Source organism: Strix aluco, chromosome 8 (genome assembly GCF_031877795.1).
Source record: "Strix aluco isolate bStrAlu1 chromosome 8, bStrAlu1.hap1, whole genome shotgun sequence".
NCBI lineage: Eukaryota > Metazoa > Chordata > Aves > Strigiformes > Strigidae > Strix > Strix aluco.
Genome location: NC_133938.1, coordinates 25,938,019 through 25,961,853, shown reverse-complemented (window position 1 = coordinate 25,961,853; position 23,835 = coordinate 25,938,019). Strand labels below are relative to the sequence as shown.

At 36.2% G+C, this 23,835-nt stretch overlaps 1 protein-coding gene across 1 annotated transcript in view; it reads right to left on the bottom strand.

Moving 5' to 3' along the window:
* The window catches only part of ASPM (assembly factor for spindle microtubules), a 30,617-nt gene that overhangs the window by 5,406 nt on the left and 1,376 nt on the right, over positions 1-23,835 (bottom strand). The window contains exons 2-23 of the mRNA XM_074832751.1: positions 23,111-23,254; positions 21,388-22,747; positions 19,345-19,446; positions 18,467-18,613; positions 17,387-17,632; positions 17,169-17,236; positions 16,478-16,619; positions 16,269-16,399; positions 15,350-15,525; positions 15,104-15,249; positions 14,940-15,025; positions 13,357-13,575; positions 12,233-12,449; positions 12,001-12,146; positions 11,770-11,898; positions 10,165-10,359; positions 4,729-9,354; positions 3,150-3,299; positions 2,663-2,829; positions 1,612-1,771; positions 887-1,096; positions 557-706 (exon numbers count right to left, since the gene is read on the bottom strand). Of these exons, the coding sequence (XP_074688852.1) occupies positions 557-706; positions 887-1,096; positions 1,612-1,771; positions 2,663-2,829; positions 3,150-3,299; positions 4,729-9,354; positions 10,165-10,359; positions 11,770-11,898; positions 12,001-12,146; positions 12,233-12,449; positions 13,357-13,575; positions 14,940-15,025; positions 15,104-15,249; positions 15,350-15,525; positions 16,269-16,399; positions 16,478-16,619; positions 17,169-17,236; positions 17,387-17,632; positions 18,467-18,613; positions 19,345-19,446; positions 21,388-22,747; positions 23,111-23,254 (9,117 nt within the window). The remainder of the gene's footprint in view (positions 1-556; positions 707-886; positions 1,097-1,611; positions 1,772-2,662; positions 2,830-3,149; positions 3,300-4,728; positions 9,355-10,164; positions 10,360-11,769; positions 11,899-12,000; positions 12,147-12,232; positions 12,450-13,356; positions 13,576-14,939; positions 15,026-15,103; positions 15,250-15,349; positions 15,526-16,268; positions 16,400-16,477; positions 16,620-17,168; positions 17,237-17,386; positions 17,633-18,466; positions 18,614-19,344; positions 19,447-21,387; positions 22,748-23,110; positions 23,255-23,835) is intronic.

The window sequence follows — 23,835 nt, the reverse complement described above, 5'->3', positions numbered from 1 at the left end:
GTCAGTTTGGAAACCTGAAGATAATTTTTACTATTAGGCAGTGCTGCAATACAGACCTGATTTTTGATCTTGCTTTTAGAGAAGTAAAACATGGTTATACTAAAAACACTACAACTTAGGCTCTGGTACCACTAGCAGGTTAAAAACATCCAGCCAAATAAATCACTGCATCCCAGGGGATTGTTTGTGTAAGGAGATGCTCTTCATGTCATGAGCCTTACAGGTTGTTGTGTCTATCTTTCCTACTTCCAGTCAGATATAAAGAATAGGCTAAAATAGCACTCAGAATCCTTTAGCAAGCTTGAGGGTCTGAAGAAAACATAAACTTTCCCATCCATCTTCAACTTCAAAGTGCTTAAGCCTCCAGAGCCTGCCGAGATCCACTCTATTATGCTTAGCTGGGTATAAGCAGCATTATTTAATAAATCATTAGCCTCCATAATTTAGCTTTAGTTTTATATGTTAAAGAATTACAGTGTCTTAGTGCTACAGCTTAGCTGACAGAAAAGAAATTAGACTGTGTTACACAAAATCATTCATCCTTAATTAGACTAACCTGTATTATAAGAACAGAGGAGATCTGGTTTTGTGCAAGTTTTAAGATGAGGTGAATCCTATACACTCTTTGAATTTTAATTGCAGAGATATGATGATATGCAGCTGCTGTAAAATAAAGAAGTCTCTTCTTTTGTTTCTGTTCTGAAATCTGTAGAAGGAAAACAAAAAAAGGAAAATCATTAATTTTCATACTCGGAGGTAGCTGAGTTGAATTTTGAGTTCAACAACAAATGATCAGGTTTTCTTTTTCTTGCCAGCCAGAATTAATGTTAGAACAGCTCTAGAGATACTTTACATCAAAGTATAGTTTTAATTTAAGTATACCAACCTTTTTTCTGACTAAATAACCCCGTATAAATGCTTGTAGTTTAACGATAGCTCTTCTAGCTTTGTTGTATTTCATAAATTGAAGCCTGCCTTCCTGCCAAGCCCTCAGATGTTTTTGGATAATTACAGCAGCAGTTTTTTGTTGAAGAAGTTTCCTTCTTGCCTTGAAACCTCTGTATGCTTTTTGGATCAAACATGCAGCTTTAAGCTTCTGAAAAAGATTTTAAAGAATGCATTGATAATTAAACTTTTGTTCATTTCTGTCACAATCAATATACATTTTATATCTTAGGTCTAGATTTCTTTTACATAAGAAAAAAATAAAATAGGAAATACAAGCAAACTCATGCAGCACTAGTTTACATGAAAACTAGTTTATATAAAAACACTTTTACAATTTGGAAGGTCTTTTCCCTTACCCTAAATGGGTCAAAATATGGGCAATTTACTTAATCCTTTGTAAGCAATAAAGCCAGTAGAAAATTTTACATTTTATCTTGTTATCAGTATAGACAGGGGTAATTCAACAACTGAAAGTGTTCAAAAACAAGAATCAGCCTTGTTGCTCACGTATTTTGAAGATTGAATAGTTTTGATTTGAACAATCTTTGTTCTGGCCCCACCTTTTTTTTCTATACTTCTGCATATTGCTGACAAAAATCACTCAAATACACTGAAAACTTCTAAACCAACAATGACATAGCAAGAGTACAAGTGAAAACATACCTTTTTTAAAAGTCTTCTAGCCCTGTACTGTCTATATGCCAACTGAATCTTAACTGCAGCATTCTTAGTTGCCAGAAACTGATGTCGAATCATTTGTGCAGTAAGCGTTGCTCTCCATCTTCTCTGAATGGTAATTGCACAGAACTTCATTTTCAAAAACCTAACATGAAAATGCATTCTGGTTTTTTTCCAAAAGTTGAGAACACTTGCATTTTTGAAGTAAGAAAATAGTGATGGTTTATAAAATTAAGATAGATATTGTAAAAGCAGAGCTGTTATCAATCAAATCTTGGAACACTAGAACAAGGGGATAGCTAGCAATGCTGGCAGAAAGAGTGGTTTAAAATAGAAGATGCTTTGTTTTCTCAGGGCAGGTACTTCCAGAACTTGCTGCCAAAGGAGGTTAGTGAGGGAGACAGCAGTTTAAAAGGCATTAGACAGATTGACACACAACAGGTCCATGAAAGGTTAATAAAGGGAATAGGCAAGGATGTAAATTCTAGCATCCATAATCTAACAAGCATGGATGTTTAGGAGGATCTTAGAAAGTAGTCAGGTTAATGTACTCTCCCTAAACAGCATCTTCTGCTGCTACTGGTAGAGGATGCAGTTCTGAATGAGATGAGCTATCAGGCTGATCCAGTAGAGCATTTATTGTAAAACCATCTCACAGCAAAACAAACACAAACTAGTTTAACTATCCCATTATGCTTTATAATGAAATAGCTTTTCATCCTATTACTTTTATGCTAGAATTTTAATAATATCCACAACATCCTTTCTGTAAAGAAAGGTAAGTGAAAAAAAAAAAAAAAATCAAGGCCTACTCTTTCTAGATCCCCAATATGCAAAGTTTAAGTTTGTGAGGTAGCTTCCAGTCCAGAAAATTATTTAAGCATAAGAAAAATCTTAGGCAAAAGAATAATCCTATCTGCATTAACAGGATTGTGTACTACATATGTAATAATTATGTACAGGACTAAGCAGTACTAAATAATTATATAATAAATGCTTTGAAAAGTAGAGAAATTTATATCAAATTCAGTATTACCGGGTCCGCTGCTGTTTTGTTTTGAAGTGACTCTGAATAACACGTATAGCTTTTACCATAGATGCATACTCCTTTCGTGCTCTGCAGCCTCGAAACCAGGCTTGAATTACTTGTGCTGCTCTCATTTTGTTAACCCACTGCCTGGCTTTATATCCTCTGTATGATGCCTATTAAATATAAAAAAAGAAAAAAAAAACAAACTCAAAACTTGATTTTTTTTTTTTGTTTAATGGAACAAACAAAATTAAAAGGAAAAAAGTCACATTAGCATGAAAGACTTTTAGGATTCCAGTCTCTACAGTATTGCAAATATCTAATTTCTCATGTCTAGAAGATATTTTCTAAAGCAAGTGAAACACATTCAGGGAAATACCACAAATGTCACTCTCTGATGTCTGCAAAAACAATTATGTCATGAAGAAACAAATACAAGAGAGATTACGAAAAAAAACAAAACAAAACAACAAAAACCACCTTCTGGGATTACCTGAATTCTAACGGCAGCTCTTTTCATTTGATGGTATCTTTGCTGTTCAATATTTCGCATCTGGTGGGCTCTGTAGTGCTGCTGTATTAATACAGCAGAAAACTTGCACTGAAGGTATTTCTGTCTCTGAATAAATCCACGGAATAAAGCCTTAAACGAAAAAGACATAATCTTGGAATATTTCACCATTTGCATGGTACGGACTAGGAAGATGTCTGCATATTTTAAAGTACAGCTGTACTTACGGGCTTGTTAGCAAAACAATATAAGTAAATATATTTCTGTTCTCCCAATTAATTCTTTTTTTCTGCCTTTTAAGCAAACTAACCATACTGACATTGTTCAGGATATACAAGTTAAACATTCAGAAAGTAACTAAGATGCTGTCACTTCCCCCAAAAACATGGAAGTGATGAAGGCACACCTGTTTTCTTATCCGTTAAATAGAGCATGTGCTCTCCAAGAAGATAGTAATAGTAGCCTAAGAAATTATTTATTTCCCTTTTTTCCCTGATATGGAGGAAAAAAAATCCTTTCATTCCAATAATACCCTGAAGAAAACCCCTTCCCTCAGGGTAAAATAACTAAGGCCACCACAGAAAGTCACTTAAAGTTTTTCCCAGCAGAAAAAAAAAAAAGTCTACTCCCACTACATACAAATCATAATTAATCTAGAGAAGGAAATATACCTTCCTCCCTCATCTTCAAAAAAAACCCCAAAAAAGCACGTCAAAGTAACTAGTCTAAGCTGCTTTGAACTCACACTAGACAGACATTTAGCTTGATACATGGAGATGAAGAACAATTCTCATTCCTTCTTGCTGACCACACTTTTATGGCATCAATGACGGAAGAAAACACATCAAACTAAATAATTACCACTTCCTAGAGTACCTCTGAGAAGTCAGATACACTTTCACACTAAGTTTTATGTGGTGCCACTCAAGGTACCAACTGAAACATACAATAAGAATGCAATTTCTCTCCTTACATTCCTCTTCAAAATGTTAGCTAGGCACTCAAATTAGTCTAGGGCCATTTAATAAATCTAAAAGAACTAACATGATTGATTTACATCTTCCTGAGTTTTAAAAAATGCAGCAGTCATGCCTTTTTTGCCATTTGCTTCACTTTATACTCAAAACCAGTGCCCGCTCACTTCATGTCAAGACAGCTTTCATTCACAATCCAATCAAAGAAAACATTGATTAACTAATACTTATGTAGGTGAAAGCCAGTTAGGACAAAAATATTCTTAAAAGAAACACAGACACACACACACAAGTATCAGAACTCATCTGAAGCAGTAAAATTCTAGGGGGAGAAACAAGAAAAAGGGAATGTTACTTTCCAAGATGAGCACCTCAGCAAGGAAAGACAAAACAGAGCTGAACTGAGACTCATTTCTGTGCACTGTGGTAGTAAGCTTTATACAACTGCCATGTAACATACTTCAGAAATTGATTTTACTTTAACATATAGCTTTAAACTGTTGTTTGCAAGAGCAGTAATCTTAAAAAGCCACAAAAGAAAAAAAAAAACCCATACTCAAAACCCACTACTACATATTCAGAAATACCTGAATTTTTATTGTGCTTTCTTTAATTCTGTGAAACCTCTTCTTTTCGAGGAATCCTCTGATTCTAGCCTGCACAATGATAATGTTCCTTCGGGTTTGTAAGTAAGTCATTCTTTGGTATTTCACAGTCAAATGGGATCGGTAGCATCGTTGTAAGATGACTGCTGCTTTTTTATAGCTTGTATACTGTGATTTAGTTTTATGCATTAAGTAATAGGCTTGTAACGTAATAGCTGCTGTTCTAAGTTGAATAAATTTTCTACGCTGCACAGCCATCTGAAGAAAAGACTGAATCTTGCTTGCAGCTCGTATTTGTCTTGCTATTTTTCTTGCTTTCATACCACGGAAGGCAGACTGAATAATTACTGTTGCTTGTCTTTGAGCAGAATACTGTGCTTTCTGTAAACGAGCCCTGCGACATGCTCTGTACCACCTCTGAATAGCAACTGCTGAACTCTGAATCAATTTGTAGCGCGTCCGTGTTCTTTGGCATCGGAACATAGACTGGATCATTATTGCTGCTGCTTTCTTTGCAAGAAAACGCCTCCTCTCTACTCGCATTCGTAAGAATGATTGTATGCACCGTGCAGCAACATTGGTTTTATACAGCTGCCTAGCTTTTTTAGCACGAAAAGAGGATTGAAGGCAAATGACAGCCTTTTTTATTTTTGCATAGTTTTCCATGTCAGCTTCTTTTACCATTTTGGCTCTGAACCTTTGCTGTGTAACTCTGACAGCCCAGCACAACTGTTTGTAATATCTACGTTGTACGTACATGCGATAACTAGTCTGTATTACAATTGCTGAAACGTGCATGATTTTCAGTCTCTGTCGTTCCTTCATGCCTCTATATGATGCTTGTATAACAAGAGCAGAATTCTTCATTGTCAGATATTTCTTTCGTTGATTCTTTCCTTTAGTGTAGGATCGATAGTAGTTCTGTATAGTAATAGCTGCAATTCTCATATTTTGAAAGGACCTTCTATTCCTGTGCATTCTGTAGGCTGACTGTATTGTACTAGCAGCTAAATGCATATGCTCAATACTCTTCCTCACCCTGATACCTCTGTACACAGCCTGTATATGAATAGTTGCTCTGCGAAGAGAAAGGTACTCTGAAGTATGCCGTCTTGACAGAATCAAAGCTCTGTATCTTCTCTGAAAGACAAGAGCAGCTGCTTTAAGAGAGAGGTATCTTTGACGTTCCCTAAAAGCTTTAAAATTTTTCTGAAGAACAGTAGCAGCACAGTGCATTTCTCGATGTTGTTTTTTTGCTTGCATGTCTCGAAAGGCCTTCTGAATACAAGTTGCTGCTTTCTTTAATGAAGAGTAATGCTGTACTGCAATTTTCTTCAGGTTATTGGCTCTGTATCTCTTCTGTATTAGCTGGGTTGCCCACTGAACTTTTCTGTAATGGCAGTACTGCCTATACATTCGGTAGTTTCTCTGTATTGTAAGTGCTGCCTCATGTCTTTTCTTCAAGAAGCATCTTGTTTTCATTCCTCTATAGGCAGCCTGAAGAACTAAAACAGAATTGTACAGTTTTAAGTATGTTTCTCTCACACGCTTCCCTTCCCTGTAGGCACGATAACGTTGCTGTATGATTACAGAAGCAAGCCTGACAGCTTGATAAGAAATGTAAATTTTACGCATTCTTAATGTTGCTTGAATAACTGTAGCTGCTTGATGCATCTGTTGCATTTTTTTTCTTACTACAAAGCCTCTATAAGCAGACTGTATGATAACAGCAGCATTAAGGAAAGAGAGGTATTTTTGACGCTGAATTTTTGCTAGTTTTGTTGCTCTGTATTTTCTCTGAATTACAATAGCAGCTGTCTTAATGGAAAGAAAATGTTTTCTTTTGAGAAAGGTTCTAAATCTTCTTTGAATAAGCTCAGCTGATTCACTCATAGTTCTTATAAGTCTTCTTGTTTTCATACCACGGAATGCAGCCTGGATTCGAAGTGCAGCACTTTTCATAATTATATAGTTGTGAACTTGGGTATTTCGCTCCTTACAAGCACGGTACCACTGCTGAATCTGCCTAGTTGCCAGCAACAATTTTCTGAAATCCCTCTGTTGTTTGTGCATTCGATAATAACACTGTATCACTGCTGCTGACTGATGCATAGTTTTTAAGTCCTGTCGGACCTTCATGCCTCTACAGGCAGCCTGAAGGATAACAATAGACTTCTTCAGTTCCAAGTACTTTTTACGTTGTACTTTGCCTAAACAGAAGGCTCTATATTGTCTTTGAATTATAATTGCCGCCATTCTCATTGCCTGATATTTTATGTTCATGCAATGCATCTTAAACGTGGCTTGGATACAAATAGCTGCTCGATGCATACAGTGAACTTGTCGTCTAACTCTTACACCTCTATAAATTGCCTGCATTTTGACTGTGGCTTTTTTTAAAGACAAATATTTCTGTTTTTGACATTTAGCAAGAACGATGGCGCGATAATGCCTTTGAACTACTATCGCTGCAGATCTAAGTCTTTTATAGTCCTTTTTGGCCAGGTAAGATTTGAAGGCAGCTTGTATTGTTGTAGCAGCTTTGTTTAGTTTGTTCAATTGTTTCCTCACAGTCATCCCACGGTAAGCAGACTGCAAGACTAACACAGCTGCCTTTGTCTTTAGATAAATTGCACGTTGGTTTTTTTTCATAAAGTAAGCTCTGAAGCATTTCTGAATCACTAGAGTGGCTTGTCTTAGTTTCTTATATTTTAGTTGATGTACATGCATTCTGTAATAGGACTGAATAATTGTTGCAAGATCATGTTTCTTTCGAATTGTTTTTCTCACAGTTTTCCCCCTCCATATTGCCTGAAGACACACTACAGAGTTACGCAGCTGAATATATTCTTGCCGTTGTTTCTGGCCTATAACACTAGCTCTGTAATGTTTTTGGATAGTTAGCACGGCGCCGTTCATAAGCCTGAATTTTTTCAGAGCCATGAATTTTCTGAAGGCAGACTGTATCTTAGTAGCGGCAACACATTGTCTTCGAATCTGCTTTCGTACCTTCCAGCCACGAAAAGCTGCTTGTAAAGAAAGCACTGCCGCTCTTGTCATTAAGTAGTTCAGTCTTTGCCTGTTACCAGTCTTATAAGTTCTGTACCACCTCTGAATCACAACAGAGGCCTGAACCATTGCCTTATATTTCATTCTTGCAGCATGAGCTCTAAAAGCAGTCTGAATTTTAACAGCAGCTCTATATTCAAGTTTAAGGTTTTTACGCGCTTTATAACCCCTGTAGGCTGCCTGTAAGCACACGGCTGCTTTTCTAACTTGCAAGAACTGCTGCCTCTGACACAGTTGCTTTTTGTATGCACAATAATGTTTTTGAATGACAATGGCAGCACTATAGATGCTTAAATAACGTTTCCTGTCCCTTCTCATTCTGTAGCGTGCCTGGAGAAATACTGCCATCTCTCTCCACCTTTGTATTTGTTTCCTGATGAGATAGCCTCGAACTACAGCTTGAATTCTTATGCAAGCTTCCTTCAACTTCCTATAATCTTCTTTAAGTTGAAAAGCATATCTGTGAGAGCGATACCTTCGCTGGACATAAAGTGTTGCCTCCCTTAATGCACAATAATACTTATGTGCTTGCTTCATCCTTACAAAAGATTGAATCTTCACTGTTGCATCTTTCAAGTTTTTAAATCTCTTCCGGACAACATAAGCACGGTAACTTGACTGAATTTTTATCACAGATCTCAATGTGCGAGCCTCCTTCCTGGCTTCCATTCCTCTGTAGGCAGACTGGAGGACAATAGCAGCCAGACGCATCCTCTGGAAAGAAGCAGCTGCTTTTTTAGAAGCGACATGTGCCCTATACAAAGTCTGAATTACAGAAGCAGCATTTTTAATCTCTTTGTATCTTTTTTGTTGTTGATATTTTCTCACATGAGACTGTAATGTAGTAACAGATTTTTTTAATTGTAGAAATCTTAGTTTCTCTTTTTTCATTCTCCACAGTGATTGAACAACACAAACTGCTTTTGTTTTTCTGTATAGTTCACGTGCCTTCATGCCTCTAAAAGCAGCCTGGAGAACTATCACTGCTGCATGCTTTTGCAAATAGTACTCTCTTTCAATTTTTCCTAGTTTATAAGCTCTGTAATACTGCTGAATTGTCACTATTTTTGCCCTGTGTTCCTGGTAAATACGTCTAGCAAGCTGACATCTGTACCAAGCCTGAATCTTGATAACACTGCGCTTAATACATCGATACTGCTTCAGATCTCTGTGCATCCTATACCAAGACTGTATGACAAGGGCAGCCCTCTTTCTTTTAGCCAGTTTTGAAGATTGCCATTTTCGGAAGTAAGTCTGAAGCACTAAAGTTGCTTTAATTTTCTGTTGAATTTTGTACTTTCTCCATCTTCTGAATGCAGACTGAATAGTAAGTGCTGAAGACTTTAAGACTTCATATCTTTGTCGATCTTTTTTTGCCAACTTAGATGCACGCAGATGACTCTGAATTGTAACAGTAGCCCAAACAATTCGTTTATATGCAGCAACAGACTTCACCATCCTTATTCTTGCTTGTACAAATATAACATAGTGTCTTAACTGTAAATATCTTTTCCTAGCAGAGTATCTCCTCCAATAAGCCTGCAGTAAAAAACAGAAAATTTAGTATTTTCTTCATGGTGTCTCAAGTCAAGCCTAAATTTGAGGACTAACAACCTCAGATTTTTTAAGATTTCTTTATTCTTACTTATTTTTATTTTTACTTATTCTTTATTCTTACTTAATCATTAGGAAAATATCTATGTAAAAGGAAAAAAAAAAAAAGCCAAATGCTTGAATCATTGCTTTTTTAAGCATTTTAAATTCTGGGGAAAAGCTAAATTTGCCCTGGCAACAAAAGGCTCCTTTTTAAACTATTTGATAAATCAGTGATTCTTTAATCTCCAATCCAAAAAGTCTTAAGAATGTAATATGTATTTTGGGTAACAGTGGGAAAAGTACCTTGAGAAACTGAATTAACTGCCCAACTACCAACTGGTAACTAATGTCTGCCATTCTGGATGTGCCCACTGCAGGTGTCATAACACTAGAAGAGTAAAATTATTTTTTTTAAAGCTTCTTTAAGTAATGTTCAGCAGCTGCGAAGAGGCAAGCCAACACAATTTGATCAGTCCTTACGTTGACTGGTTTAAAGCTCAGTGTTTTAATGTTTATAGTATACCAAACTATTCACTAAGAAGGAACACTTGTTGATTTAATAGCACATTACCATTTCTCTCTGAAGAGAGAAATTACTAAAACATCTCAAAAGGTAAAGAAAAAAAAGAAGTAGTATTACATTTCATGAAGACATCAGTTGCTGTAAGCAGAACAAATGACCCTGAGCAAGCCTTTTTCTTAGAGGTTTCAGAGGATTTCCTTGCTGTGCAATCTTACTTTAGATTGCATTACCTGAATGACTGTGGCAGATTTACTTCTGGCTTCTTCCAGTTTTGTCTTTTTCAGATTTAAAAAAATCATCCTGGCTAAGTATCTTCTCCAGTGCTTCTGGATAAAAACTGCTGCATTCACTTTCTTCAGGATGCGCTGACGAGACAGGAAGTCTATTGCTGATTTCTGAATTACCCGAACAGCTCTGTCTCTTTCCTACAAAGAGTAAATTTCCACTGAACAGTTAGGATTGGAATTTTCACTCAAATTCTTGATGTATTAAAATAACTATCTAAAGCAATCGCATAAAAATTAGGCTTGTTGATACCACAGTTTTTCTTTAGTAAAAGAACTTTTCCAAGACATTTATTTCAGCACCAAGTTCTTTGTAAAAGGGTGGTATCACTTAAATCTGCATCCTCATAAATCATCCATCTTCATAGTTCTTTCTCTTTGATACCCAATTTTTCAGCACTCCTAAGCAACTCATTTTTAAGCCTCAGTTTTAGCTCTCATTCATAAGAGTTTAAGATACCCTTACTAATAGAGCACACTGGAATGCTCTCCCACTATATTTTAATAATGCAAGAGTATAAAGATAGTCATACCAGCTCATGTCTGTCTAGCCCAGTGTTTTGTTTGCACATACCAACCAGTTTTTATATAGTAACCCAGAGTGCAGCAATAAACTGATGTACAAAGTAAAAAGCAACTAACAAATGTAACACATCAATATTTAGATCATCTTGTCAGAACACTACTACAAGCCTATCTTACCATAGGGCAAAGTACATATGCGCACATTGTAAGATTAAATAAAAACATAATGCCTGCAATGCTTAGGGGTTTTGGTTTTGATTCCCCTTCCTCCTATCAGCATCTTTAATATTAGTTATTTAAAAACAGTTATAAAGGGAATGTTTTGTCATCATCATTAAGGTTGTGTAGTTTTCATAAACTGGAGATGAAAATACCTACGTAAATATAACCTCTGCCCTCTTCTACACCACAGATTCTTAGAATATTTCACTTGAACATCGTTCAAACATCAAATAATATGTATCTCGGTTAGACACAGTGGTAGCATTTATCAACCTTAATGGTGTGATAGTTTTAAAACCATCACAAGACCTAGTATAACTACCAGAAAGGCAAGAAACAAAATATCAGAACTCATGAGGTTCAACTCAACACACTGGTGAAGTTTAGCTCCCGAACAAAAATAGTAAACCCATGCTGAAGTTTAATTACTCTTTTCATCTTGTAGACACTAATATGAATTAAAAATTAACTATTCCCTTTTTGCTTTAAGGAAGCAGTGCAGATATTTTATATTTGAAATATTGGGAAGAAGGCTTAAGGGATGACATGTTCTAATCGGAATGCAAAAGAAAGAACAGTAGCCTTTAAACAAATGTAATTACTTTGGAATAGTCTTAAACAAAAGTGGGTTTTAGTAGATTACACCACCAAGAAGGCCATATATTTTGATAATAAAAATGGTACTCATTAATTTAAATGCCAGTATTATTCTAATAAACCTGTATACTCCGAATAGTGAATTTATAATCTTTATTTAGCATTTCTTAAAGTAGAAGCTACGAATATTGCACAGGCAGAGAGTACCTGAGAAAGTTTCAGTTCCCTTTTCAGCCTGTAATTCCTCCAAGCAGACTGAATTAATTGTGCAGCTCGTGTTTCTTGCCGAAGATCTAGAAGCCGTGAACACAGAAACGATAGGTAGGTAATAACAACCTATATAAACACAGAACACAGAAAGTTAAGGGATATATGGAAGAGCAGGACACGTTTACAGGAGAGCAGAACACGTTTACATCAACTCTAGAGGCATCTTACTTTCTCATCAGGAATTGTATTTGACATGTCTGAGTGATGGATCATTGTTGGTATTCCACCTAGGTCTGAAACTGCAGCATTGATCAGCTGGAAGTTTCTCCTTTCATTGTCCAAGAGTTCCTTGTATATGACTGAGGCAGTTAAGGCTTTGCAAAGAGAAAATATTTGTCAAATGAAACTGTGCATAAAAGAAATAGATTTAACATGAACTTTTGTGTATCAAATAACTTACTTTCATCAAACATTCCTTCCATAACATTTAGAGAAGTATCAGACTCTGAAGAGGATGAGGAGGAAGAGTTTAGTCCCACTGTATGAGTTCTTGAGCATTCTACTGTTTGAGTTGTACGTTGGCACACAGCTTCCAAAGGCATGTAACATGGATGATAATGATGAATCAAATGACATAATACTCTACCATCTGAGAAACACACTGTGAAATTTTCCACCTGTTAAATAAAATCCAGTAAGATACAAGATCCTTGAATTTTTGTTACAAGTTAATTGATGTAAACTGGATATAGAATTTGTTATCTTGTACCTCTAAAAGCGACCAAGTGCAATTTTTTTTTTGAACAAAAAAAGCGTATGTAGCTAGTGCTTCCTTTGAACATTCACTGTACAGTGACATACAGCTGTGAGAAACCAGAAACAAAGAGGTGTGAATCATTATACAGTGAATCTCCAACGGAAACATTTAAGAAACGAAAAAGTAAGCAATCTTTCTACAGAAGGATCCCAAAGAAACTTCTATAGATACCTTTACACTAGGTATTCAGTGCAGAAATAAGTTCTGAACTTGCATCAGTCTTAAGCACTCTATTTCACCCTTCAGAAAAACTAGCAGGTCGGTCTGTGTGACCAGAGACAAGTCTCAGAACAGGGCTTCTCTTCTAGGAAGGAACAAACAACATGTCCCTTCTAAACAAACATCTCTGAGGAGAGGAATTCCCCTTATCCCAAACATTAGTTTAATTCTCACTGTTCTGATAAATGGTAAAAATTTTATGCACAAATACTTTTAGGATTAATGCTCATTAAAAAAAGACAAACAATACCATATTCCAGCAAAAACATTGTATTTTTAAAAGGCATTTTTATGCATAAGACTAACTGGAAGGGGAAATCCTTTTGCTCAAATATGTTTAAAAAGAGAGCTGCAGCTAAATGCACAGAAAGATGGTTACTTCAAATCAGGTTAAACAAAGTCCAGAAGTATATTTAAAACTCATTACCATTGGCTGCTGCTACATATTTGATAGTTTGAAGAATTTTGCTCTATAGATCGCTGATAAGAATAAGCATTCTTATGACAGCAAAGGATGTACTTGTCAAAGTGTACATAAAACTATTTACCTTGATATTGTAAAATTGACAAACAGCATTAACCCATGCCATCAGCAGCTTCACATTTTCACTGTAACTTTGAGGTGAGGAGTTACTACTATTATCTTCTTGTATTCTACAACAATTTGGAAAAGTCTTGAGAGGACCCAATTGTGTCTTCCTCTTGTGTGCGTTCTTCAAAAACTCAATTTCTTCTTTTAACTGCTCCACATTAAGAAAAACATCCACCTATTAGGAAGAAAAAAAAGATATTTATGTCACCAACAGTCTAACATGTCATGCATAATAGCAGGTGGGTGCAGAGGTTTTAGATAAGGCATTTTAAAGAGAAACTACTCTCACTGCTTAGCAGTACCTGCCACATTGAATCAGTAATGAATAACGTGGACTTGCCAGCACAGATGGCAGTGCCCGTTACCAACTGCTTCAAATAAAAGAACCTAAACCCACACTCCCACTGTCCTGTGTAAAACAGTTACTTCATTTAGTTAATAGTTGGGGGAAACAGGGAAATGCCCTGAAACAGCCTGTGTAATCTCACCATACTTTCAGAGGAAACAGCAATTTCAGAGTCTCACCCACATTTCTACTGAGTCCATGTACCCCTCCTCCTCATTTAAGGGATTCTGAGGGGACTTAAGCTGGTGTTGTGACGGTGTGAGAAGATTTGGAGAACAAGTAGCATATCCACAGGGCTTAAAGCCACTGCTCATAAATTTATGTCTTTAATCAAAAGCAATGCAACTGTGATACATGCATCAGGAATATTAACTGGAAAAAGCTACTCAATACTGTAACAATAGTTAAGAAAGAAAACACTTAAATTTGATTTATTTTATGTTCTTCTGGCTCTCTGATAGTTCTGTGGCTAAACTCTTTGAAATTCTTGCTTTAGATATAATTGTACTTGTATTCCTGACTACTTCGTAGTGAAATTCCACCTCAATTTGTATCTTATTTTACCTTTAATACTTTATATTCCTTCCAAGCAGATGTGTCAGCTAGATACTTATTTTCAAAAGACTATTTGACTCAAGTTAACCCTTAAGAAAACTATTTTTGCTTCCTCTACTAAATTTTTTCCAGTGGCTTTCCCACTGCAGTAATGCCTCAGCAATCTTCATTCTTATTTCAAGAATGTTTCTTCAAATTGACTGTTTCAGACAAAGGGTAAAAAGTAGAAGAGCTATAGCTTCAGAGCTTACTCTGTCATTGTCTATCAGTGTAACCTCAAAATGGCCTTTTCAGTTAGTAAGAGCTTAGCAGCATTTTGAGACCAACGTTATTTTACTTTTAACTATCAATTCTGTTTGCATACAGCAAAAACTCAAAGTTAAGTTTTTTCCAAAAACTTGTATGTATGTATATAAGAAAAAGCACGGTTAAAATGTTATCTAAACTGTAGTCAGGGAACAGTTAGCAGGTTTAGGTAAAGTTTGCATGGCACTTTGCACGTACAAAGCAGATCATTTCAGAGTCTAAAATTTGATTAGTAAAGGTTTTCACAGACAATAAATATTCCCAAAATACTGGTGTTTTCATTATCACTCATTTGTAACTAGTAACAAACAAACAAAGTAATTGAGTAGTACCTGGAAGGCAAAGACAATTTTCCACAGGAGTGCTAACGTTCGTTCTCTGTGTCTATCCACAATATCCCTGGCGTCAATTGAAGCACCTATCAAATAAAACAAGGCATAAAAGTGTGCACTAGTCCTCCGATGCACTTAGAATAACCCCAATTTCTAAGCCTTACCACTTTCATCTTTCAAGTGAATTCCTCGCTCCTTAAGGACATTAAGAGCAATGTCAACATTATGCATCTTCTGTAGACGACTTATTGCAGGAACTCTCAGCTGTTTTGAAAGATTCCAGTTTTTCGTAAGAAGTTCCATTGTTCTCCTAACAAACGGAATTACACAGTTTAATACCTTAGCTGAGCTCATATTAAGTATTATATAAAAGAAAATAAATAGTTCAAAATAATTCTGTATCAACGCACACAAGACGAATGCCGCATTGCAAGTCCACAGCCAGATTTGTTACAGCAAAATCAAATTCATCAAGTGGAGTTTGAATATGACTGACAGGTAGTCCTAAGAAACCAAGATGGCGGGAAAGGTCACCTTCACCACTCAGGAAGTCCCGAGAAAATGCAAGCAGAAGGTCTTTGCTAGCCTAAAAGAAAAAAGGAAGATAATCTTAACCCTACAATATTTGTCAAACAGAATACAATTTTCATTCCTTGTCCCTCAAATTGCATTACCTATTTCCATGCCCAGTAATTCTAATTTTTTAAAAAAATTTATTTTTAGCCTGTTCACACAGCTTTAATTTTCATGGTACCTGGCTACCATATTACAGAGAAGGGACGCCTTTTGGAAAGATTTGAGCCTTCGGCTACGCCAAGTGATTACCCAGTAATTAGGTGTGTGTGATTGCAATCATTTTTCTTTTGTGTGTAGTGCTATATAGCCAACCTGTAGTTTGTGCATTTATCGCAGGCAATCTTAAAGAATCTGTAAATGTTGCATAAGAATAAACCGTACTATTCGTGAACCTGACGGCTTCTCTTGAGTGCAACCGGACCTACAGCACATGGGCTGTTCGTGCATCTGGTGTCAGGCCTATAGTTATGGCCATAACTGGCATAGCTATTAAGAGATAAGTCCAGCTGTTCCTAGCCCCTCTGATTTCTGAGGACCGGCTAGAATGCAAAGGGATTAATCTCCTACCAAATTAATTCATCACCTTAAATGCAACACATGACTATCAGATGATGTGTTGAGAATGTTCATGCAAAAGGCTGAAGAGCCAAGACTTGTTAAAGAACAGTACATAGATTAAAAAAAGAAATAAGAATTTCTACATTGAGTCTTAGGACAATATTGGAGGGAGACGTCAAATCACAGCTCTCTTACCTTGAACTCTGCATCCTTACAAAAGAGGCAAGGGTCATGGTCAATCATTCTGGACCGTTTGGCACAATCCAGAAAGCAAACTAACAACAGCAATTTTTTCAGCGTGAATTTTGACAAAGCTTCTTCATGACCTAAAAAGGTAGAACCCATTAAATAATAGTCCAGAAATTAAGTGTGAAAAATAACCTATTCTTGGAAGTAGTAGTTACCTTCTCGGTAAAGGTGAGGCACAGTGGGATGTCTGTATTCAGCTGCAATGTCAGGGTTCCAAAGCAAGCGATTAAGGATAAATATTGCTAAACCCATAACATCACTATTACTCTCCAAAGCTATCAGTTCTCCATAGACAGTCTAAGATGAAGTGAGGGGAAAAAAGCAGAACCATTAAAAATTACCTTAAATACTGTGAGGGTTTTTTGAATAACATACATTACTGAAATCCTGAAGTAGTAAACGGTAATAAGGCTCTAAAAATAAATCAGTTTTTCAAATCAGTCATTGCAGGATCAAACTAAAGGAAATTTCAGAAGATGCAGTCTCATTTCAGAGCATGTACGATCATCTCCATCTGAAGAATCAATCAGGAACTTCCTTAAGACAATTGCATTTTTCTCCAGTTTAGTGAAGAGAGAAACTGATGGCAAACTGCATTTGTGTTAATGGTCAGGGCGTTAACTTCCACTTTTCTTGATTAAATATTTTCCTTTTTAATAAGGTAAGCACTTTTTAAAAGCAAGTCAGTTGTAATAATTTAAGAGACGTAAACATACTATAACTGAAATGAACCTACCTGAATTAGAAAACAGAAAATACAAAGACACCCTAAACATCCGCTACTAAAGCTCAAAATTGCTAGATGTCCTTTAAACTTTGATTATAGACCATAAATTCTGCACTTACCTCCAGACCTATACGCAGCCACAAAGGGTTGTAAGATAAAAGCCAGTTAAGGACTTTCTGCCTCTCTCCTGCAAGAGAGCATCTTGTAATATTACATCCAGCAAATGCTTCATATTATAGCAAAAATTTCTATCAACAAACTTTAGATTAAATCAACTCAGTGTGTGAATAATCCTTTTTCTGCTTACAAGAGAGGATGAAAATTTTAGTATTCTTACCTACATCTTTCCAGAGGTGTCTGTCTCTACGAACTAGCAAACGTCTAGTTTCAATCTCAACTTCCAGCTTCTTAATAGCTTTAACCATTGTTTCAGATGTAAACAAACGGCAAGCATCACGTCGTAACTTATTCAGCTTACGATGAGCTGTATAAGCTTTTAGAGATGCTTCATCTTTGGTTGGTGCTTTAGGAACACTGGTTTTATGATGGTTCTCTTCTCCCAAGATAAGAGCAGCTGCATTTACTGTTTAAACGCACACAAAAAGCATGCATTTACGTCTCAAATAAAAGTAGCTTTGCCCACCTTTTTCCTCTCTCAGTTCACATTTTGATATTTTCCTTCTGACTAATGATTTTATCCCTCAGGAAGCTTATCAGCTGTTGCACTAAACATATACTGTCAAGTACAGTCAAATATTTAATATAACAACATCTATTTCCTAAGCAAGCAGTGCTAGGAATTCAGTTTTAAGATCAATTGTACCATCTTCAATTTGTCAGGTAGAAGTACGTTTACCATTTCAGTAAAGTGACAGCTATAATGTTTTTCAGCAGGTGGGGATTCCCCACTCCACACCCACTGAGGAGTGCTGCAGCCACACGTTCTAAGGTGTATTTCTTGTTGCAGAGTACACTGCCCATTCAGGTGTGTGGTATGCTGTGCCTGGCATGATTGAGTGTGCCATTCACGCTTATCACAAGGGAAAATATGACTCTGAGAAGGGTTAGATAGTTACAAAATTCTGCTGCAATGGACAGCACTGTCTCCAAGGTAAGAACTGATTTTGGTTTAGCACATTCCATATTTTCTAGCATAACCACCACTGAAACACATCACCAAATATTTGGTTTATGCTTATCACAGTATAAGTCAAAGGCTGAAAAGGGAAACGCAGGTCACACGTAAAAAATTAAAACTCAAAAATCTACGTTTACCTAAGAGCTTAATGTTACAGAAACTAAAGTGACAAGTTGAGACTAGTGTTAAGCCAGTGCTACTGTTCACTAATATTAATAAAGTACATTATATAACGTCTAAGAACATTAAAAGACAAAGTGAAAATTCTTGTACTCTTACCTTGCGAGGTGTTTGTTTTTACATTGAAGTCATCAGGGGTAAGTACAAAATTTAACCACCAGGTGAAACCTCGTTGCTGCTTCTCCTTCCAACGTTCATCATAAAACATGTTTTTAGCAGCAAAAGGCATTGGGTGCCTAGGGATGACTTTAAAGAAAGAAAGTAAGTCTCTGAGGTTCTTGAAATGTTTGATAACCGATATACATTTCATTGCAGAAAGGATTAACGTTTGACACTCCATTTAGCACTACAGCAGAAAAAAGCAGATTGTTAGAAACTTCAGCAACTTGCAGATCAGCCACCTTTAAATAAATTTCAGCCACAAAACATGGATTAAGTTATTAAAGCACTAGAACAAAAACAAGATTTCTAGAACCCAGGCTATTTTGCTATGCAAATCTTGGGGCAAAACCAAGTTGAGCTGGATTACATCCAGGAAGAACCATTTTATAAATGCTTTTTTTCTGATCAGATCAACTTAGTATTATGAGCTTTGCAAAATTAGTTATCTTTTTGGTAGGAAGTTTTCTCTTCTTAGGTATTCTGTTGTTGTATTAAAATGTTATCAGATATGGAAGAGGCGTTTCACTGATAACCATCAGTCAGCTAGGAACATATCTTTAATGTAGTTTTTATACTTACAGGCAAAACTAGAGGAAAGTAACATTTACCTTCAGCTGGCCGTGTTTTGCAACCAATTTTTGTATGAGTAGTCAAAATGGAACACAAAAGTTTATGTATATTTTTCTACTATATAGATACAATCTTCTATTTCATCTCAACTCTAACCAGCTGGGTCTTACCAATCACTAGCGGTACAACAATTGTGACATTCAGTTCAGCGTACACTGTTTTACTAAATACAGAAGTCTGCCTACCTGTTTTCAGTGGTTTCACAAATGTCAGGTGAGACTGGGCCAATCCAGGGATGGGTTTACTAATTCTGTTGGTAGTTTTAGATGCTTTCTGAAGTGAAGAACCTACAAACATTAACATACAAATATCAACAACAAATATACTAGTGAAAGTTAATGTATTAAGGTTCATATTACTTATAATGCATGGAACTGGAGTAATTCCCCGTGAACCCATACAAAAGACCAATAACCTTCTGTTGATGGAAAAAGTTAAGCTAACCAGTTTGACTCCAGTTAAAAGGGAAAAATAGTTAAGAGTAAAAAAGTGCTATTGTATTTCACAGTTCTTCCATACACTAAAGAAATGTACTGTTTGCAAATCATTATCATATGGCTAGAAACACTCAGCCATAGTGAAGAAACACTTCATTAGAACATGTGAAAGCATGTATTCTATAAACATCTGGGGTAAGAGGTATGTATTTTAGGGTTTGACTCACCTCTTCCCACAGTTAGATTGCATACTACATTGATACGGATTTCGGAGCAGCCTGACTTGTGTTAGTTTAGGCATCAAGGCACTAGCTAGTAAGTATTATCCACCACGTCGCAGTAGAAGGACTTAAAACACAAGGAAAAAAATGCAGATCTAGGCCTTCTGAACTCTGAACACATAAAAATACACACTTTTAGCGCAATCATTTTGTTATGTTGGCACCAAATGAAGGATTAAAAAAGTATGCTGTTGCAGATGAGCTATAGTTGCTGCCTGACACCCCCTGCCAAGATGGTAGTTCAGAAACAAAAAAGAGAGAGATCATAAATTTACAGGTTGCACTCTCCTGCTTAGCTGAAGTAGTGTTTTTCATAGAATGTTCACTTCTAGAGAAGAAGTCATTCCAATCTCTCATGCACTTCTAATAAATTTTAAATACATTCTGACAATTTTTAATAAAGTTGAATCTCAAAAGGATTAAATTAACGATGGGCATTTCAAAGTTAATTTTTAGTAGTGAAATATTTTCCTTGTGAAGCCTACAGACAATGCCCGTGCAACTGAAAGAACAACAGGTTTCATTTCTCAAGAAAAATTGTGATGAAGAACGTAACTCAAAGCTGTCATTATTAGGATTAAGAGACATCAAAGTCATTTTGAGCTCACAGAATACTTTCTTGTCCAGCCCATCTATCCTTACCCTAACAGATGAATCGAAATAACCTGGTAGATAACACAGCTTTTCCTGCTGCACACTAACACTGTTAGTGTGTTATGTTTTTATGTAGACTATCTTAAAAAGCCTGAAATCAAAGTGCGCTACTGAAAGCCCCAAATCAAATCTAGATCACGGAACAGATCATTTGAACTGAAGAAAACAGAGTATGTTATTTTGATCTGAAAGTCATGATGAATTTTTTGTGTTAGTTAAATTGCAGGGACTGCATGAAGATTCTGCAAGTTAAATGCTTCTTTCAGTTACAGACTCTCATTCCAGAGCATATTTGGGAACGGAACATTTAGAAAACCCAAAATACATTGAAATACAAGAAGTCAACTACTTCTGATCTTCAAGCAACGAAGTATTGGCAAATTATACAGGCAGAAAGATCTACACAAGGCTAACAACAAGCTAATTACAGACAGTAAAAAGCAGGCAGAGTGAATAAGACTTGGGAACTACACTTTTGAAAACACGTGACAACAGCAATGGAGTCAAATATTCACAATGTTAAGTGCACACTGACTAATCTCACGCAGTGAGTAAGTTTCTAGTAAATTTGAATTACATAACAAGGGCTCTGCTGGAGAACTGTCAGATACTTTCCCTGTTACTGTCATTTAACAAGGTTTACAAAAGAATAAAGAAAATTTGAAGCCAATTACGTAACCAAAACTCTTACCTAGTTTTCAAATTTTTAAAATGTAGATACCTAACAAATTCCAAAGGTCCACATTTCAGAGATATGAACTATTCCCAACTGTTGCTAAACAGTTCAGTTTGCTATAAAAATTTAATTATCAAAGGCATCTTTCAAAAAGTGGTAAATGAAGGAAATACTGCTCACCGGCTTTCCTTCTCTGCCCTACTCTCTCTCGGTTTGTGGGTTTGAAGGCTGATGGTCTCATAGTAGTATGCGTTTTATTGTCCATGCTAGATGTAAGAGTTCTTTTTCTTTCCACTTCTTCCACAGACACTGGAGCTGTAACTCTACTGTTTTCTACATATATTTCACTCTTCCTCTTACGACACAAAGAAATTGATCCAGTAGGAGATGAATTCACTTTGTCATTGTGACACTTATTTTCAGCTGAAATGGGACCTATAACTGGAAGGTGCTTAGATATTTCTGCTTTTGTACGTACAGGCACCACATCAGCACATTCCATTATTGCTTTACTAAGGCATTTTTTAGATTTTGGGTGGAGGGTTTCCATTCTTTTTTCTTCAGCAGTACCAGGCTTGTTTTTTATGACAGTGGCAGAAAGGACCGGACGCTTTTTTGGTTGCTCTCTCCGAGAAGAATTTTGAGTCTGAAGTTCCACTGTAGAAGGAAAACTGAAGTGATTTTCTTTGGGTTTGTCATAACGAAGTACCTGTGATTCTACATTATGCACCTCAAAGACTTCATTTAACTTGTGTTGTTTATGACCATGTGGTTTTGCCTCTACATCTCCATTATTTTTCCATTTTGAGGGTAAGAAGTTTTTTACAACGTAAGTCTCTGCAGTAGATGATATTAAAGCTGCCTCAAGTTTAGGAGTCTTTAATTGCTTATCTGACAAGCTGTCTTTCACAAATTGATCAGGTGACAGAATTGGAACAGGCTGCTCTATTATATCTATACTCACTGGATAACTGTCATTTACAAAAGAATCTGGACTTAAAATTCTCCTTGTACTTAAAACAGGCACAGATGCTGAGTGCTCTGGAGTGCAAACTGGTGAGAGCGTACAATTAAGAATTACTTCATTGTTTGAACTTGGCAGTTGTGCTAATCCAATAGAACTGTATGCACTTTCAGATTTTAATTCACTGTGCTCATTAAGAAATTTCTTGACGTTACAGCTGTCTATTTCAGGCAATAACTCCTCATTTACAGTGGCGACAATATCTGAAAATGTAGTAGATCTTCTCATCGCAAGTGGTGTGCAAGCAGTATTATGATGTTCCTCTAGCACTGGTGCAATAGGAGATATAGGCAATTTATTTTCTGAGCCAACAAGAGAGTCATTTCCTGGGGATATAGTATTTTGCATTGAGTTCTGATTTTCACATGGCTGCAGTGGGCTTCTAAGTCTATCCACCTTCTGGGAAACTTGAAAGGTTTTATTAACATTTTTAACTTTCAAAGTACTTTTTTTCACTTCTATTGAAGCAGGTGTTTCTGAAGAGTTTTTCTTTTTTATAGTATCCCAAAGACTCTTCTGAAAAAAGAACCATAAATAAAAGTTAGTATGTTGACATTCTACATACTTCTAGGCGTAAAAGTGAACATTACTAGTGCATTAATTCAAAGTCTAAAAATGGTATAAGAAGAACACCTAGTCCAAAATTCACAGCAAGTTATTTCCAGGCTTGAAACCAGCTTTTTTGTTCATGTTTTAGTTTTATTCTCTAAGCTGCAATGCACTGGTATCTACTTTCCAACCCAGCTGAAAAATTTTGAAGATAATGGGCATTCCCACAGACAGCATCATTTACCATTGAATTTTCTACTAATAAAAACAGTAGCTGTGTCAGCTATACAAAAGTAATAGAATTAAGACACATAATAAACACACACTCACTTTTTTCTTCAGAGGCTGCTCAGCAACACCCAGGAGCACAGCCTGATGCTTTACAATGCCATTAATAATAAAAGTTACCAGTTCTCTGACTTTTCCTTCCTCTAACGGTGTCCATGTTACAGAAATAAAGATTCTTTGTCCTGACTGTTGGAGAAAAAGAAATGTTTAAGATCTAGCACATTGGTACACTTATGTAACATCAATGACAGAGTAATCAAATCAAATGGGAAGTGGTATACAGAAGTAACATATTCTGACAACAGGAAATGATAAACATGTTAAATGTTTAGATGTCAATTTTCCCCTCAGACATATAAATTTAAGCAACCTCTAGCAAAAATGTTGTTGTACTAAAAGGGCATATAACTCTTAACGGGCATACATCTCTTAATGAAACTACAACGGAAAACAAGAACACTTACAAATATAACTCATAGTAGAAAGGTCAAGGTTTGAGTAGGGGTAAGAAGAAATTACATAATTTTTTAAACTTATTAACCAAGTAAGTCCTCTGAAGTAATTTTGAGTGAGTAATATTTGGACTAACAATCAGTGGTTAATTTCTAGGACTTCAGCTGAATCCAAGTAAGTGTCAATTTTTTCAGTCAAACGACCCACAAAGATGAGATTTGACACATGAGTTCATTGAACAAAATTGAAGACACTGCAAATGAACAAGGAAGTCATGGAGCTACGGGTGGTCTGTGTAAAGGTTCTTCATGCAC